The sequence below is a fragment of the Culex quinquefasciatus genome, chromosome 2 (genome assembly GCF_015732765.1).
Source record: "Culex quinquefasciatus strain JHB chromosome 2, VPISU_Cqui_1.0_pri_paternal, whole genome shotgun sequence".
Classification (NCBI taxonomy): domain Eukaryota; kingdom Metazoa; phylum Arthropoda; class Insecta; order Diptera; family Culicidae; genus Culex; species Culex quinquefasciatus.
Window position 1 is genome coordinate 82,022,775 of NC_051862.1, and position 19,745 is coordinate 82,042,519.

The 19,745-nt window shown below is 39.5% G+C and overlaps 1 protein-coding gene across 3 annotated transcripts; it reads right to left on the bottom strand.

Moving 5' to 3' along the window:
* Positions 1 to 12,783: 12,783 nt before the first annotated feature.
* Positions 12,784 to 19,517, bottom strand: LOC6043497 (ADP-ribosylation factor-binding protein GGA1). Of its 3 annotated transcripts, none has more exons than XM_038255458.1 (7): positions 19,318 to 19,517; positions 19,102 to 19,262; positions 18,902 to 19,039; positions 18,364 to 18,847; positions 14,743 to 14,805; positions 14,021 to 14,517; positions 12,784 to 13,953 (listed from the first exon to the last, which is right to left on the bottom strand). In XM_038255458.1, the coding sequence occupies exons 1-7, from the start codon at positions 19,352 to 19,354 to the stop codon at positions 13,189 to 13,191; spliced, it is 2,145 nt and encodes a 714-aa protein (XP_038111386.1). In that variant the 5' UTR covers positions 19,355 to 19,517; the 3' UTR covers positions 12,784 to 13,188. The 3 variants fall into 3 exon arrangements, with proteins under 3 accessions (XP_038111386.1, XP_038111385.1, XP_001859412.2); XM_038255457.1 differs by having other exon boundaries at positions 12,784 to 13,956; positions 19,318 to 19,516; XM_001859372.2 differs by lacking the exon at positions 14,743 to 14,805 and having other exon boundaries at positions 12,784 to 13,956; positions 19,318 to 19,515.
* Between the last annotated feature and the right edge of the window lie 228 nt (positions 19,518 to 19,745).

A 19,745-nucleotide genomic window follows, 5' to 3' on the forward strand; every position in this document is an offset into this window, starting at 1 on the left:
CAAACTTTTTGATGTTTTTTACATTTTTTTTTTTCAATTTGGGTAGAATCTACAAGACATGATTATTTACCTGATGTGATATCAATGAAGGCACAAATGCAACACTATAGTTTTTATTTACTCACCTATTTGCTGCTTTGCTATTTGCAACATCTTGGTTGTCGCATCATGTTGTCACAGCATTTCTATGTGACACGTGTTGTGTCACATGGAAAAGTGTAGCAAAACTCTTAGTTATCGTCCTCTTTATGCAACATTTTTGACTATGTTTGGAAAACTGTACATGAACTCGTCAATCTTCTGAATATTGTTTTGTTTCTTTTTTTCTTTTTTTTATGATCGTTTATGTGGTAGTGAACATGCAAAAAAGTTTTGTTTTTGCTTAAGAATATATGTTAAACATATTGTTATCCGAGCATTCGTTGGTGAAGGTTGTCTGAATCAACATGACTCGTCGCGTCCCGGCGCAAAACGCCGGCAATATTGCTCTACCTGCGGCTCAAGCAGGCAAAAAAGTGGGAATTTCCAAAAGGAAGGTTGAGGCCTCAACTGATGGCCAAAAACCGGGAATTTCCAAAAGGAAGGTGCTTTTGGAAGTGACATCGAACAGCAAAAAGACGAAAAAGAGCGACGGTACTGTACCGATGGATGAGGAGGAGGAGAACTCTTCATCGCACGAGGAGCAGCTATTGAAGAACAACAAGTTTGCTGGACTGCCTGACGAGGACCAGGTAGCGGAAGCAAAGGAGAATGAAGTGAAACAGCGAAAGGAGAAACTGCCTCCTTTCTATGTGAGGCAATCAGCAGCAACGATCGACTTTCGAGCGGGGCTGGTTGAACTCATCAAGTCTGGGAAAGTCCAAGGCAACATTCGTCTGTGTCAGGACGGATTTAAGGTGCTGGTGCAATCCAGGCAGCACTATCAACTGGTCAAGGATTACTTGACCGAAAACGAGGCGGAGTACTTTACCCATGATGTCGTCATGGATAAGCCGTACAAAATCGTCGTCAGAGGTCTGTACGACATGCCAGTGGAGGAATTAGCTGCCGAGCTAAAAGTTTTGAAACTGGATGTGTTGGCCGTGCACAAAATGAGCCGACGCAACAAAGACATCAAGTACCGTGACCAGCTCTACCTGCTGCATTTGGCTAAGGGATCGACGACGCTTCCTGAGCTGAAGGCAATCCGAGCGGTTTTCAACATTATCGTGTCGTGGGAGCGATACCGACCAGTGCATCGTGACGTCACACAATGCTTCAACTGCCTGGGCTTCGGGCACGGAGGTAAGAACTGCCACCTGAAGCGTCGTTGCGCCAAATGTGGTACCGATGCGCACATCACATCCCAGTGCATCCAAGATTCGCTGGTGAAGTGCCTCAACTGCAACGGTGAGCACTCGTCAACCGACCGAAAGTGCCCCAAGAGAGCTGAGTTCGTGAAAATTCGGCAGCAAGCATCGACGAAGAATCAGCCTCAGCGTCGTAGAACTCCTCCAGCCCTGGTGGAGCAAAATTTTCCACCTCTTCAACCGCGACGCCAGGTCCCGAACTTGGCACCGTTGCCGTTGGATCCCAGGAAGAGAGCTGAGATGAATCATCCACGGCCGGGTTCCAGCCAGGAGCCGAGACCGCCACCACCGGGCTTCAGCCAGGAGCCAAGACCAACCCAAGAACCAGCAGTTGAGGAAAATGGTAATGATCTTTACACCTCAACCGAACTCCTCAATATTTTCAAACAGATGTCCGCTGCACTGCGTGGATGCAAAACCAAGACCCAGCAGATTGAAGTGCTGACCTCGTTCGTCATCCAGTATGGATCGTAGGTCCCTCAAGCTGCTGAATTGGAACGCTTGCTCCATTAGGAGGAAGAACTTAGAGCTGGTGGATTTTCTTCGCGAGAAGGAGATCGACGTAGCTGCCATCACGGAAACTCATCTGAAGCCCGGTGAAAAAGTTTATCTGCAAAACTACAAGATCGCGACGCAGCTCGACAGGACCACCTCTGGAGGAGGAGGTGTGCTTGTCGCTGTTCATCGTGATCTCAAGCCACGCCGGCTGCCACACTTTAAGCTGGACATCATCGAGGCCGTTGGGTGGAAATTCCCACTTCGGTTGGCCCAGTACTCTTCATTGCTGCATACTGCCCACGTCAGGTGAATGCCAGAGATGGTTCAGCAGCAAAACTGAAGGGCGATATCCAGAAGCTGACACGGCGGAGCGCAAAGTACATCATCGCTGGTGACCTCAACGCGAAGCATGAAGTTTGGGGCAACAGCAGGAGGAATCGGAACGGAGTGATTCTGCACAACGATCTGCAAAACGGATACTACAACGTTGTGAGTCCGGATCGTCCAACGAGGGTGGCTCGGTCTGGGAATCACTCAATCATCGACTTCTTCATTACCAATATGGCTGAGAACGTGGCTCATCCTGAGGTGTTTGAAGAGTTGAGTTCTGATCACTATCCGGTGGTTGTGGAGGTTGGAGCTTCCGTTACTCCGCAGCGGCAACCAACCCGGAAAGATTACCACAACGTTGACTGGCAGCAGTTTCAGCAAGTGGTCGACAGCAACATCGACTATGATCAACACCCGGAAACTTCTGCCGATATTGATCGTTCGCTGGAGGTGATCCAGCAGGCTATCAACCAAGCAGAGGCTGCCAACGTTCGGGAGGTTCCTGTTAATTTTAAGGTAACTGATATTGACGTAGATACTAAACACTTGATTAGACTTAGGAATGTTTATAGGAGACAATATCAACGGACTGGGGACTATGACAAAAGATTTCAGTTAACAATTTGAACAAAATCATACAAGACCGACTTGACAATATCAGAAATCAAGAATTTTCAAAACATGTAAGCCAGCTTGGGAATTATTCAAAACCATTTTGGAAACTTTCAAAAGTTCTTAAAAACAAACCAAAGCCTATTCCTCCTCTTATTGTTGAGGATTCTCCTTTGATTACATCCGAGGAAAAGGCAAATGCACTTGGGCTTCATTTTGTTAGTTCACATAATCTTGGCGCTTCCATGACCAGCCGTAAAGAAACATCAGTTGCCAATAGTATTTCAACAATCAATGACTCTACCTTTGAATTTCCTGCAGATTCCCATGTTTCTGGTGAGGAAGTCAAAGTTGCAGTTAAACAAATGAAAAATATGAAAGCTCCTGGCTTTGATAACATTTTAATCTAGTGTTGAAAAAACAGAGTGATCAGTTCTTTCAACATCTAGCCAATATTTTCAATAAATGTTTGCAACTTGGTTACTTCCCCACCAATTGGAAGCTGGGCAAAGTCATACCAATTTTGAAGCCTCAAAAGATCCAACATCGCCAACAAGTTATCGTCCCATTAGTCTTTTGAGTAGTCTGTCCAAACTCTTTGAGAAGGTCATCTATTCAAGGCTTTTGGATTTTACCAACGATAATAATATAATTTTGAATGAGCAGTTTGGCTTCCGAAAGGGGCATAATACTGCTCATCAGCTTACGAGAGTAACTAAAATCATCAAGCAGAACAAGCTTGAGTCTAAATCAACTGCTATGGCTTTGTTGGATGTTGAGAAGGCTTTTGACAATGTTTGGCATGATGGTTTGATACATAAACTGTATTTATACGGTTTTCCAATGTATCTTATCAAAATTATCCAGCACTATCTTTCGGAGAGATCGTTCAGGGTTTTTCTGAATGGGATTGCTTCTGGATTATTCAACATTGATGCTGGGGTTCCCAAGGAAGTATTCTTGGCCCACTTCTGTACAATATTTTTACATCTGATTTGCCTACTCTTCCTGGTAATGGTGTGTTGTCACTTTTTGCTGATGACACTGCCGTTATTTATAAGGGTAAAATAACCAGATATTTAGTTGGCCGTCTTCAGAAGGGTCTTGACGTTCTTTCCGAATACTTTGGCGACTGGAAAATTCGCATAAATGCAGCCAAAACTCAAACCATCATTTTTCCACTTTCCAAATCGGCCCGATTTGTCCCAAAGGATGATGTTTTGATTAAAATGAATGATGTTTCAATACCCTGGTCAAAGGAAGTTGTATATTTAGGTCTCATACTTGACTCGAAACTATTGTTTCGACAGCATGTAGATAAAATATTGAACAAGTGCAGCATTCTCATCAGGTGTTTGTATCCTTTAATTAACAGAAAATCAAAGTTATCTTTGAAAAATAAGCTAGCAGTTTACAAACAAATAATTTACCCCGTTATTGAGTATGCAGTACCTGTTTGGGAGTGTTGCGCTAGAACTCATAAATTGAAGCTCCAGCGTGTCCAAAACAAGGTACTCAAAATGGTTTTGAATGTTCCTGGCTGGACAAGATCAAGTGAGGTTCATGAATTAGCAGAAGTAAAAATGTTGGATCAGAAGATTCAAGAAAAATGTTTGAAATTCAGGGAAAAATGTGCTATATCTGAATACCCCTTGATTCAAGGATTGGTTTAGTTTATGGTAAGATTAAGTTAGTTTTAGGTTAGGTTATGTTTTCTTATTTTTTTTTCTTCATTGTACCTAGTGTTACAAAAATGATATATCATATACTTTTAAAGTTATGAACATGAACAGTGTTTAAATCACGAAAAGCAAACTAAAGCTGAAGAGCCACAGCTGACCACTTATTATGTAAACCAAATGTAATTATTATAAGAAAGATTCAATAAAGTATATTTAATTCAAAAATATGTTAAACATATAACAAATGTTTAAACTCGTGTTTCCTGAAAAATATCCCATTTATTTTGAATTTTAGCTACCAGCTTATTGAGCAATATGTTTATTGAATTGATATTTTATTAATATACCTTTTCAATTTCAATTTATTTGCGGTATGTTCAATAAAGTTCGGGGACAAAGTCCATGTTTACAGCAAACAATCTTCTTGAGCTTTACAAAACAAAAACATATATTTTCTCATCACCAACTAGGTATTAGGGCAAAACAATCGTGGGTCTCAAAATTCGTCCAACCAAAGTGAAAAGTACACAACCAAGTGGGGTCGATAAGTGGCCAAGGGTACAAACAAAAACGGAAGCAACTCCAGTGCCACTGAATACCAGAGGTGTCACCTTAAGGTCCAGTGGCAAAGTCTTCATTAACACTCTCGACAGATACCAAGTACACATGTTTTTCGTCGGTTGAAGCTGATTAATTATTCATTGACCGGGGAATTACTTAGTCCTGCCTGTCTTCCTGCACCCGAATGGAGCGACCGAAGCCGAAGTGAGAGTGTCAATCAATCAAAACTGTTTAGCACACACTATCGCTGCGCTCCATCTGAAGTGGAGTCCAACTACCAGTTTTGCATAATCGTCTCAGTGTTGGTCATGTTGGTGGTTGCTTGAACCGCTCGCGAGCATGTGATGTGGGAGGTGTAAATTTGAAAAATTGATTGCATTATTAGACACATCTTAATTGCGCCAATCAATAAGCGGGACCGACGGGCTTTAGCTGTGGAACGAGACTTGAAAGAAAGATGTGATCAAATTATTGGTAGTTAGCGGGGTATTTGATTGGCCTTTATGATCTAGATATATGCAGAGAAAACAAAAGTTTAATATTTTCAACAAAGTCGGAATTAATTCCTCCTAATGTCAACCTCTTAACCTAATCAGTTATGCATTAAGGTAGTGAAGGTAGTCTAAAGTTAAATCAGTTTTAGAATATCAATCAATTACAGATCTTAAAACTCGATTTTGATAAACTTAACCCAGGGGTGCCCAACCTTTTGGCCCTTCAGGCCAGATCTGATTTTTCTGAAGGTGTGGCGGGCCGGTACTAATGTTTGACAAAAGTTGAAAAAGATGACAATATTTTTTTCATAATATAATTTTGAAAAGGTTCTTTTGAGGTAAACAAATAAATAAACTAGTATTGCAAATAAGCTTCTTGGTTTTTGAAAAGAAAAACAAAAATAACTGTAAAAAATGTGTTTTATTATCATTGACTATAAAAAATATATCAAAAATTCATTGATCGTTGCAAATTTTTTAAAAGCCGAATTTCTTCAACACAACAATATATTTCAAAAATCAAAGAGGCATGATAAAATTTATTAAAACTTAATTTGGGTTCAAATCTCCTTACAAAAAAAAACACATTTTACGTTGTTGTTCAAATTTATAACAAAATATAACACAAATTGAATAGTTTAAAATTCGTTATTTTTCAAATTTCAGTAAACTATTGAAATTTATGAAAAAAATGAAATTTTTTCCCTGATTTCTTAACTCATTTTGATATTTTTTTGTTCATAAATATTTGCAGTGATCTTTCTTTTCAGTATGAATAATTTGCTTTTAAAAGTTGTTCTTAAAAATTCCATTATTATTTGCTTACTCATTTATTTAAAAATAAATTTTAATCATGTTATTCAAAACAGAGATGCATCAATTTGTAGTAAACACAGTAAAAACTGAAAGAAGTTTAAATTTAGTGTGTCTTCATAAATTTTTGACAAAAAATCTATTTTTTATATATATTTTACATTCAAACGAATCGGATAGTTTAATTTTCCTGTGCCATTTTTCAGTTTAATATTTAATATATAAATCATAAGAATTAATTTCAATTATGAAAAATGTTAGATTTTGAAAAAGAAAAGGCAAAATTCAAATAATATATTGAATCAGCAACATTTTATTGCAAAAGCAAAAAAAACAAACAGAATGTTTCTTATTTGAATTTACACAGTTTTTACACAGTTTTTTTTATTCATACACTCATTTTATTAGTTTAATATTTCATGAATAGCCTTGAGTTGAGGGCCGGTCATAGAACAATTTTGAAAAGCCTTCGCGGGCCGGTTGAAATGGCTTTACGGGACGGATACGGCCCGCGGGCCGGACGTTGGGCAGGCCTGACTTAACCACTTCGTTTTTTGATATATTTTTTCAATGGATCAGCTTTTGAGTATTAATTTTTAACCAGGCCATATAAATATTATTATTATGATCTTATTTTTCCAAAAATCATTACAAGGCTGATAAGATGGGGAGCGTTCTTTTATTACGTAACGCGAAAAATCGGACTTTTAGACCCCCTCCCCCCCATCGTAACAAAATTTCCATACAAATTTTAAAAATTTTGTATGGAGCGTAACACGGCCTCCGACCCCCCTCCCCCCCTACTGCGTTACGTAATAAAAGAACGCTTCCTTACTAAAACTTTCAAGGTTCTAACAAATTTAAAATACAGTCATCCCTCATATTCGGAACAATTTACAGATCAGCCAATGTTCAACAAATCATGGAAAATCGATAATTGAACATAATGATTTGCTTTTACCTTCATGTAAAAGCTATTCTTGCGATCTTTCGATTGTTGTATAGACCGGCTGTATATTTTTACGTTTTGTATCAAGTTGTATCTGCTCTGGATAAAATAGTCTCGAAAGGCAGGTTTTTGTTTAAAAAGTACTTCTTTTAGTAGTGAAATAGCAAGAGAATGTCCAAATAAAGGTCCTAAAAATAGTAGGGTCGACAGAAAAGTTGCATTTTGCATTGACAATTTACCACAAAAGTGTTCCGAATTTGTGGGTGTTCCAAATATGTGGGATGACTGTACTTTGACATTTTAATAAATTGTCGATGAATATCCTGAATATAGTCGAATGCTGTCGAAAAAAATTATTATCCTAAGCTGAGATGTAGACTACCTTTCAACAGCTGATTATTTTAAAATATGGAACAGAGATTGCGGATGCTTTAAAAATCGAGATTTACTGAAGGAAAAAAGTTACAAAATAACCTTCGAAATAGCTAAAAGATGGGGAGATAGTTAGGATCATTCCGGAAAACATAAAAAATGTATGAAATTTTAATAACGAGCAATGGCTTCGACATTTTAACAAAAAAAATTTAAGATACATTATGCACGTCTTCACTATTGTTTTGAAAGCATTAGTTTCCTAAATAGCTCAGTATTGACGAAACTTTTTTTTGCGACATAAACTCGCACCCAATTTTTACTGCAGTTGTTTATGTACTGAGTGCTGAATAGTGGTTCGCAAAACGGACTCAATTTTGAACTGTCAAAGTGGAACCAATTTACTGTTCGCCAAAAGAGGCCAGAAGAAGATAGTATTGCTATCGATCATTAGAAAATTGTGTGTTTTTTTTTTTTGCAAGAATGTGTGGTTTGAAGGTTCAAGGCGAGATCGTCATTTTTTTATAATTCTTATGCCGTTGCAAATATTTTTTGAAGTGACTCTGTTGTATCCATCCAGAAGCTGTCTTTATTGTTTGGTTCCATTTGAAAACCTGCTGGTTTAGTGAAAATCTTAAATTTGTTAGATCAGCTTCGCTAAAATTAGCAAACTTTTTTCGCTGGACCAGGAAGAGCTGCAAAATCAGCCAGGGAATTTATCCACGACTTCGCAGAAAGACACTCTCGCCACAGTTCTTGTCACCCGTTAAAAAGGAAAAAATCTTCAAACCGATCGATACTTGAAAACACACACAATTTTCCAGCAAAACTAGACAAAATGGAACACATACTACTGATTATAATACAGCTCATTTACCAGTAAGAAAAAAGTCATGCTTGTGCTTAAACAGCCTCCTACTTTGTAGAGGTAAACAAAGTGGGCTCATTCAGACCGGCCCGTGGCTTAATGGCTACGGCTCCCGCCTCATAAGCGGAAGGTTCCGGGTTCGATTCCCGACCGGTCTCCTTGAAATTATTCGGCTATAATTGAACTTTGAATATGAACAAAAAACGCATGGAATCAGGTGGGATTCGAACTCACACCTTTGGATTGGTAGTCAGATGCTCTTGCCACTCGGCCACCGAGGGGTTGACAACCCTTGAGTGAATTAATCCGTAGTGGTGAAATAATGTCACAAGGTCATTTACCGTAAACTGGGGTCAATCGGGACACATGGGGCGAATTGGGACAGCAGTTTTAACCATGTTGGAGCACAATATTTTGATTTTTCTGGTTGGTTTCGGTTAGAACAGACTCAGGCCAACAAAATGTGTACATCCATTTCCAAATTTAAAAGCTTTAAGTGCTCTAGAAACTGCTGTCCCTATTCAAACTGCAGTCCCGATTCACCCCAGATTACGGTACTATATAATACAACAATCCCTTTCCCAACGTTTCCCCTACACACACTACACACCATATTCTATAAATAACTCGAAGTGGTTGGTACGGTATGTCCTCACTTCTTCTTCTTCCCCTGATGATTCCATGAAATGTGGGTTCCGTTCATAGAATCTGTCTCTTGCGGTTAAATGCAACGCAGTAGGCCGGGCCGCTTTAGTGAATGTAATACATTTCGGGGGTTCTCGAAAGTACTGCAATCATTAATAATGACAAGAAAGAACTTGAGGCGTAATCTAACCATAAGTTCTTCCCGGATGCTTTCTTCGGACTGGCTGCGCTTGTGTTCGATTAGATTAGATTAGATTAGTAAACAAAGTGGGCTCATTCGAAAAAAAAAATCCCTGGCTGATTTTGCAGCTCTTCCTAGTCCAGCGAAAAAAGTTCGCTAATTCTAGCGAAGCTGATCTAACAAATTTAAGATTTTCACTAAACCAGCAGGTTTTCAAATGGAACCAAACAATAAAGACAGCTTCTGGATGGATACAACAGAGTCACTTCAAAAAATATTTGTAACGGCATAAGAATTATAAAAAAATGACGAGTTCACCTTCAACCTTCAAACCATACATTCTTGCAAAAAAAACACACAATTTCTAATTATCGATAACAATTCTCTCTACTTTTGGCGAACAGTGAATTGGTTCCACGTTGACAGTTCAAAATTGAGGCCGTTTTGCGAACCACTATTCAGCACCCAGCTCAAAGCTGCAAATTTTCGGAAATTTAAAAATTCGGATTTTGGTATATTGTTTTTTTTTGTATAAAAAAGTTTAAATAAAAATCAGAAAGAACTTGAACTACCGTAAACCGGGGTGACTTTGATAGGATTTCAATTTGTTTTTGGAATATTTTCCAACAGGTAAGGTTTTTCTCAAGCTAATTATTTTTAAAACATGTACTGGGGTAGGCCACACAAAGTCTATGCACTATTTTGGAAAAAAAATTGTTTCAATAGTGTTTAGAAAAAGAGTTACATTAAAAATTCTTAGTTTAAATTCCGGGGTGACTTTGATAGTCATAGTTTTTCTTGTTGAAATCATATTTAAGATGTTCAAACTTTATTTGTACGTTAAATGTACCATCACTAAAGAAGCTGATATAGTTTTTAATTCGCAATTCGCAATTTTCAGTGTAAGAACGGGCCTTGACCGATCTTATGCACTAGGTTCCCGACGAACACGCACTGCCCTTACACCTACATCTCACCCTTGCTCTGAGTCAGTACGAGCAGCACGCTAGAACATGCTTTGAGTGTTCGTGCCAGGCATGCACACCTTCTTTTCCGGTTACGCATTTTAACTCGGCCGGGGGTGGTACATTACGTAGGGTTTGATGTAAGTATAAGCGCCTAACCGTTTACAGTGTGCCTATCAACTTTCATTAAAGCAAAAACTGTTTTATTTTTAGTTTGAATTCAAAAATTTATTGTTATTTACTGTGTATTGTTTTCTCCTGAAATCTTCCCTATTGTTGAGTCTGTTTATCTGTTGCTATTTCTTTTGTCGCGGTGTTTTGTTACAATTTTTGGTCCTAAGCATGTTATAAAAGTTTACCAAAAATACAATAGTAATATTTGTGTTAATCGTTTAACCATTCCATAAATTGAGTAAGGGCTCAAACCTCACTTGTTTGAAAAAAGGGTGAAGATTGAAAACAATAGACAGTAAAAGAGTATTTATTTTATAAAAATCAAGTATCAATAGTAAGAGAATGATGAGCGTATTTTGAAGAATAAAAATGAGAAGCTAGATGTATTAGATGTAAAATTAGACAATAGTTAATAAATAGAGATACAAAACAAGCTTAGATTATAGTAATGATAATTTATAGGACAGATAAAGAATTATTCAAATAAATAAATTCGCAATAAAATCAAAAAAGATTAGGCGAATGATAAATAGACTTGATATTACTAGTACATTAAGGAAAAGTATATTTTTAAGGGAAAAAAACAAAACAAAGATTGTTACAGCAGTATCAATTGATATAAAAGAGTGGAAAAGCTTTGAGAGATAAGAGAATCAAAAGTTAGTAAAATAAAATCAAATGTTGGATATTAATTAGAAGAATCAGTGAAGAATTGGGAATCAGAAGAGCAAAATAAAAATAGGAGATAGGTGGTAGCTGAGAATGAAGAGAAGAGAAACCCCGTTGTGCGATGTTTCAGGTACACCCACAGCAGTTGACTCAACATACTGCGAATCAAAACAATACCGTCTACAATCACAAATTGGGTCCTAAAATGAAGCTTAGATTGCTGATATTATTGTTTACAGCGATAAAGCTTATTTTTCTGAGTACAATGACCCTTTGTACGAGCAGAAAGAGTTTAAAATGGATTTTTAAATCAATTTCGAAAAATTAACCTCGTGGTCCTTCTTGACAGAAAAGCTCCTACTTGACAGCTCGTTCCAAGGGGACCATAGTTGATCAATTGAAAAAATGTTGTCTTGTCAAAAAAAAATTTTGCATTAAAATGAAAAAAAGTGATCAGAAATCTCGTCAGAAATGGTTTTTAATCGTGTTTTTTACCGTTGTACATAAAAATTGACATAGGACTTTAGTACCCAATTACTTCCCTTACCCACATTGTCGCGCCCCTTTCTTTTAGCCGTCTCGACTCTGACCCGCGGTGGTCAAAGGTTTACGATCCGTTTCCACAGGCCACCAGCTAGGTCATCATGAAAACCAAGCCAACGTGGAGGTAAGAAAATAGGACACTCGCAAGGAACCAGAGCTATACTGTTCTGATCAAGATAATTCGGATGATCTAACAGAACTACGGATGTAGTTAGTTACGCTCCTTCCAGGATGTTCCTTACGTGGACGTCAACCGAAGAGCACGCAACAAGGTCAGTGCCATTGCATGCTCTTAGGTATCAATCTTTGGCCTGCACGTCACTCTTGACTTGACGTTCCGAGAAAAAACGGGTTTTAACTAGGGTTTTAATGTTTGACCTTAAATAACATTAAAAAAATAGAGCACGCAATGTAAACAATAACAAAGACATGTTGTTTGGTTGAACATTTTGTGCATTTTCCTAAAGTTTGGTTGATTTTGTTTGCCGGAGTCCCGAGTTTTAATTGAAAATATGTACGGTAGTCGGGCATGTGCGTGTGTCAAAAGGGTTATGAGAAAAATCCCTTTGGTCAGTTGTCGCTCTGCCAGCAATTCTTAGGGAGTACATAACAGGTTACATATATTGGCCAATAACGGCGCCCGCCATGTAAGGTTGTAGATCTAGGCGATGGGACGGGAATGTTAGTAAGCACAGGTTGCTACTAAGGGTATGTTCCAAACGATGTCCATAACCCCACGTGTGCCAGAAATTAAGTTAGTTATAGAGGGTAGTGGTCAGGGTTCATGTTTATGCGGTAAATGATTTCATTTTATTTTTTTTTTTATTGGAAATTTCTTTCAAACCAAACCAAACACATTGCTTATAATCGTGATTTAGGCTATATAATTCCATGTTTATACGCTTGCAAATCTTGCTAGGATACATCGTTCACAATCTTAAATAAAGTAGGGGAACTATACCCTTTTTCAGCCTATTTCTATTATCGGCCTATCAGCACTTTGATCATGAATTACAGCTTTTATAAAGTGTTTTTGAGTGTTCCAAAGGAATAAATAGCTCAAACAAAAGTGAGCAAGCAACTCTCCATTGTTGATACATCTGAAAATCTTGATTTAATAGCGGAAAACGGCAAAAGTGATGAGAATTGGTCGAACGGCTTAGGGTGATTAAAATGGGCATATTTCCCCTAAAATGTAAAAAATGGGGATTATTGAGTAAAACTCGTCGACTTTTTGTTCTCGACAGAAACTGAATCACGCAAAAAATTTCAACACATTTTTGGTCACTTTTTCTAAAACAAACAACAAAAGATAATCTAATTCAAAACAATTCCTGTGAAAACTAAGCTGCCTCTGATTAAATCAGTTTGATTTGTTACGCTCGGGGGGAAAGAAAACATAATAACGTAAATCCTAACCACACAATGTCCAACGAATCATCACAGTCTGTCCGCATTCGAAACGATTAAGTAAAAGCGCTGCCTAATCCCTCACAAACGGGACGTCCTTCATCACGATCGACTCCTTCACCGGATCGGGATCATCACCCACACAGTACGTCAGGATGCAGGTCAGGTCGACCGGTTCGCCGGAAGGGTTCGCCAGCAGCAGCACCTGCGTGACGCCATCGGCCGGCGGTCGGAATGGTTTCGTGCCGGGAAGACTGGCCCCGGACGCGTCCAGCAGGCGCAACTTGCACGGCTTCCGGACGCTCGCGTCAAAGTGAAAGCTCGGGATAGGGTCGCGGCCCTGGTTGATGGTAGAGATCACGATTACTGTCACGTCGGGGCGCGGGTGGTCCGCGGCAAAGTTCAGCGTAATCTGCAGGCCCGCCTTGTCGTCCAGAACGGTACGGGACGGTTCTTGGCTGGGCTGGATGTTGTCCAGGTCGATTACGATCTCGGCGAGAGATTTAAACTCCGGTTTTGGGGTTGCCACGACCGCTGATGGTGTTGGGAACGACGGTTCCGGAATGTTTTCGGCCACGGGCGTGCTCAAACTTAGCACCTTGTCGTCATCGTCAATCGCCGGAAGGGGTTGTTCTGGGGTTGGGGGAGGAATTTCTTCTGCTGGGGTCGCGGATGGGCCCGCTAGCAGCGTTGATTTGATACCGCTAACGAGAAAGTCCAAGTCGAGAATTGATTTTCCCGTGCTGGACGAGTCTAGCTTGGTGGAGTTGGTACCGGTGCTGGAGGGTTTCTTGGACGCGATGCCGTTTCCGTTCACCAGCGTGGGGTCAAGGGCTGGCTTCTGGAAGTAAACAAAAAATAAACCGTTTTGATTCCTGGAGATTTTCTAACAGCTACAAACACACCAAATTTTTCAACTCCGCATACTTGTTGTTGTTCTGCCCACTACCGGCCGCCAGCTGCATCAACCGAGGAACTTCCCCTCCAATCCCAGTCGTCCCGTTACTGTTGACGACCAGCGGCGTCAAAATCGTATCACTTTGGACAGAACAGGCCGTCGCTGGAGCCGACACAGAGTCGATCCCATTGGCGGCAATACTGGCCGTGCTCGGACTGACCGTCGTGGCCGAAAAGATATCGCTGAGATCTTCAAAGACACTTCGGGCGGGTTCGCTGCTGGCCGTCGGAATGGTCGAGATGTCAAACAGGGTGTCCAGCGGATCGGACCCGGTAATGTTCATCGAGGCGGAGGTCGTCTTCGAGTGGGTTGACGACGCTGAAGGAGAATTGACCGAGGCGGTGGACGCAGCCGGCTGATCGTTTGAGGGAGCCTGGTGCAGAATTAGTTGGCGGTACCTGTCCATCACTTGGGTAAGGCTGTCGTTTACTTCGAAGATTTTTTCTGAAATTGATAAATTTGGAGGAAGTTTGAATTCTTAGAAATGAGCGAAAATGTTGAAAACTAAACGATACAAAACACTCCAAACTAACAACAGAGATAGGAATTTTTGAATAATTAAAATTTAGTAAAAAAAATAAATACAACTAAAGACACGCACACAGGAAACGGATTTACAAAAGCAAACGCAATACAATTAGACGGTTCTCTCTAGTACGAGCTACTAACCAAATTCACTAGCTAAGGTCCAGAATTTTGCTAGGTTTTTTACTCCGTTCTCATGAGACAGATCTGGCAGTATGGCATGGCGTGTGATGCGACAACAACGACAATAGATGTGAGGTATTTATAGAGGAGATATCATATTAGTGAGTGGAGTTAGTGAGGGGGGAAAGTACAAAACAGGAGAGTGATGTAACTTTTTGAATTGCCAAACTAATTTCATTATTCAATATAGTCCAGGATCTTCGGCGGATCAAAGCACTGGACGGCTTCTTTGTGACGATGCGATTCTACACGAAAATCCGACCGACGCCACCGCTGTCAGAAATTCGGACACGATTCCAGAAACTGTAATCTTCCACCCCGGTGCGTAAAATGCGGTGAGACCCACTACACCAAGAAAGATGCAGTCCTCCGGCGGAAAGACCAGCCGGGGGAAAACGCCCAGCAGCACAAAGCGCGCGTCAAGTGCGCGAACTGTGGTGGAAACCATACGGCGAATTTCCGTGGCTGCGTCCTGCCAACCCCCGAAGACTTCGAGCTCGAAAGCTGCAGCAGCTGGCGGTTCTATCGACCAACTGCTGATGTTACCGGTGATGATCTCTTCACGCTTCCCGAGTGTTTCACTCTTGCTGGAGAGATGCTCACGCGCTTTCGTGCCTGCCGTAACAAGGCAGAAAAATTCAAGCTCTCAGTGAGCTGATGATGAAGTACATCTACAATGGATAAACTGTCTTGTACAGCGAAGTTTTTCGACGTCAATAGACAAACATACTGTGATTTAGTTTTAAGCTTTTCTATTTCTATCCTTTTCTTTAGCAAATCTAGAAGATTCCCACATAATGAAAAAATGCAGTATCAAGAATCTAAATCAAAATAATTTTCATCCAAAACGGACTAGGTACCCTCTCTTTTTTGGCACCACCCCAAAGTTTCACCTTTCTCGTGCAAATTGTGAAAAACCTCAATTTTAAACTACGATATCTCAAGAACCACAAATCGTAGATGGTTGATCCAGGACTCACTTTAAATATAAATTAAGGACGTAATTTTGACCTCAACATCGTGTTCCTGAGAAAAGATAGCAACATGTTATCCCATAAATTGAGATGGTAACAGTTTAATAGCACTACAAAGTTCATAAAAGCAAAATATAGAGAATTTTCTCAGCTTTTCCAGAAAAATTTTTCAGAAGAGGGAAAACATGTGCACTAATTTAAAAAAATTAAAAACTACGACTATTTTCAAAAAAGTTACCCAAAAATGGCTGTAACTTAAAAACGGTGCACTTTATCGATATTTCACTTAAGTACATTGCGGTCAAAGATTTTTTGCACAAACTGGAAATTTCTGAAAAGTTGGCATTGTCCCCTAAAACATATCAGAAAAAAAATAAAAATAGGGGTTTTTTGCAAATCAAGTTTTAGTGACGAAAAGTTAAATTAAAAATCACCATTTTTTTTAACCGTGTTTGATTTTTTTTCAGTGTAGTCCTTATCCATAACCTACAACTTTGCCGAAGACACCAAATCGATCAAAAAATGCTTTCAAAAAATACCGATTTTTTTTAAATTTCATACATTATTTTTTGTATGGACAGCTGAAAAATTTGTATGGAAAATTATATGGACAAACTAATGATTGAAAATGGCTTCTTTGGACATACCTAAGGCACCAAAAAATTTTCAGCCGGATTAAAAAACACAAAAAAAATCGAATTATCGAAATCTGTGAGAATTGCTCTCATACAAGTTGCGGGTAAAAAAGTCTGTGTATGTCTGTGCATTTGGCTAAAATTCAGCGTTAGAAGATTAACGAAATAAGTTTCGATTTATATTTTTACAAAATATCAATTAAATGAAGTTTTTAAAAAGTCTGTGCACCTCAAAAAATGTCTGACACAACCTCAAATGTCTGTGAAACACGAATCTGTGTATCTGGCATCCCTGGTGGTCGGTTCCCAATCCCCCTCTCGCGTTCTTTCATTGCGGTTTTCTGAACTAACAAAAGAATCTTCGGCGAGCGTTCGTAAGCGGGAAAATAGAAGGAGTGATAGAAAAAAATACTCTTGCTGAAAATCACGAGATAAAGCAAGAGAACTCACAAGCTATAGTGACGGTCGCTGTACCCTCTGATATTTGCTGCAGGAATCATTAAATGATAGTTGGTTCTATCACTCATCAACATTGATCCAATCTTCAATGCTTTTGAGCAAATGTATAGAAAACCGAACCTAACCGAATGTTCAAAAATGTCTTATTTTAATGTCAAATTTACAATTTTATTTATTGGCAGAGAGCCCAAATCTATCATACCTTGGCGAAACTGGAGCGTTTACTGACATCAACTTAAAAAATGTCGAGTTGTGTAATTTACAAAAATTAAAACTGCTTTTAGTTTTTTTTTAAGATTGACATCTTTTTTCGACGAAAATTGAGTAAATATTTAATATATTGAGTGAATATTTTATTTTATTTAAACCAACAACGGTCAGGATGAATCAAACGTAATTTATATTGTTTCAAGGAATTGAATCTATTTCATTTTTAGTTTAGTGTATTGTGATCTATTGCTTGGATGGTCAAGTAAAACTTTGTACTATGTATGTGGAAAAATTAAAGTAATACTTGTAATTATCTCATATATGTATGCAAAAGATAGTGAAAACTTAAAACAAAATAATTTTCAAAAACCACACGTAAACAATATTGTCAGCGCCTCTGGCGGTGAATTCAGAAAACTGCATGCGTGTCAGATCCTTGGTTTGGCTGCATTTGTTTGCTAAAGGAACTATTACACTACCGCAAACAAACTCGCACTTTTTATGCGAGTTGCAAGCTGACATTTGTACAAACAAATCCAGGCAAACAAACAAAGCTGGCAAACTGTCAAAAAGTGCGAGTTAGTTTGTTTGTTTGACAAACTTAAAGTGAAAGGGTAAGATCAAGGGTGAAAGAAAGAAGCCAAAATGGCGTTGAATGACGTGTAGTTCATGTAAGTATTTTCAGTTCGAGTAATACGTTATTCAACGTTAATATACGAATTCGGCTTGAGTTTCTAAAATCAGGAAGATAGCAAACGATCTGGTATGTTCAGAAAGTTTTTAGTTGAAAAGGCATTTTGTAAAAACTACCGATTCTAAATTTGATCATAAGTTGTATCAGAATTCATTATTTTTCAAAATGTCTAAGTTTTAATGAAAAATGTGATTGTTCTTTAAAAAGGTCCAATGAACCATTTGAATTTTTGTTTTTGTTTTTGCATGATTGCAGATTAACTTTAAAATATTTGTTTTAGTACATACTTTTTTGATAACTGGTTTGGCATAGTCAATATTTAAATATCTTATCAATAACGATGGAAATTTCAGGCTTGTTTGCCTATTTGATGCATTGTATTTTCACAAACGAGTTCAACACTAGGTGCCTATAGTTTTAGCGCAATTGTAAACAGTTTCAAAGTTAGTTTAATCATTCAAAAGGTTACACCAAACGAAAATTTATCAAATGGACAGTGAACAGCGGAAACAGAGAGCTACGTGAAACAAGACATAAATTTGGAGTGTGTTTTGGTGTAGAAAGGGTCCACTTCGAATGCTCTTCAACCCACAAACATTCCACAACTCACCCAACATTCCCTCGCTGTGCTGCGTGTCCTCCGCGAGCTTCACAATCGTCGGGTGCATGCCCTCGCAGGACTCGTAAATCTGCCGGTAAATCGCCAGCTCGTCCTCCGTTGTCTCGCCCTGTCGGTACTGGGAAAGCATATCGTCCAGCAGTTTGGTGTTTTCGGCCGCTTTCTGCACTTCGGCCAGCCGCCGGTGCTTCATCTGGGTGCGCCGCTCGTCATCGCGGTAAAAGTTCTGGATCAGCAGGTTCGCCTTGTCGCGGTCTTCCTGCTTGGAGCTGTTGATCAACTGGCGCAGCTTTGCAAACTCTTTTTCGTCGAGCGACCCTCGATTGGCATCGGTTGCGGCTTTGGGGGCCGTCTTAAGGACCACGTTCTGCTGAGGATGGTGCTCGATTCCTTGCGTTTTTAGGAGTTTGTACGCTTCCTGGATCTTGGCGCAGTTGTCGTACTTGGTCGTCCACGTGAGCAGGATGTTGAGAATCTGTAAGATGGAGGGAGTCAGCAGCTGTGGAGAATTACAGTGAGACAAGCTTACCCTCTCGGAAACCTCTCGCGGAGTTCGATCTCCGTCGAACTTTTTCGAAACCAGCTTAATCAGCTCGTTCAGGAAGCGAAACTTGTTGATCTCGGATCGGAACTCTCGGCCACAGGTTTCCATGCATTCCTCCAACGCCTGTTCAAAAATTTTAATCAATCTAGTCCTTATCAAACACCACAAAAGATTGACCAACTCACCTCAAGTGCCAGCAGCGCTTCACGACTATTCCCCGACTGAATCCGGACGGCCAGCAGCTGGGGCGCCAAGGCCATCAATTTCGGGTCGTTCTTGATCGTCATGCAGAACTGGTCCAGGGCGGAAACGTCCAGATCGGCGTTACCGGGGTTGACCGCTTTTCCTAAGTTAGAAAAGGATGAAATTACGCTCCACAAACAAAACGGCTTTTTGCTTACTCAAATATCCATCGAGCACTTTTGTGGTCGCGTCCATCGTTCAGGTGAGGCAGCTTACTCCGGAAGCGTACTTTACGGCGGAAAAATGATGCAAACTTTGCGATTTTGCCGAAAGTTTCTCCTGCCTGATGTTGTTTTTCTGGCTGCAAATTCGATTTTTTTTTTCGTTCTTTGACTGCCTGGTCGGCTAGTCGTCGCGAACTGTCAAACGGTTTGTGACGTCACGGTTGACAAAAGGGAGATGTGAGCAGAAGCGGTGCACCATGGAAAAAGGAAGGGGCAGAAACAAAAATGCATTTTGCTGGAAATTTCTTAAGAATACTTAATTTGCATATTTTTAAAGAGTAATAGATTGAAAAATAGGAATGAAATGTAAAATTATACAGTTGTTGGAATTTTAGATTTTTTGAATTTTCAATAACATTTTT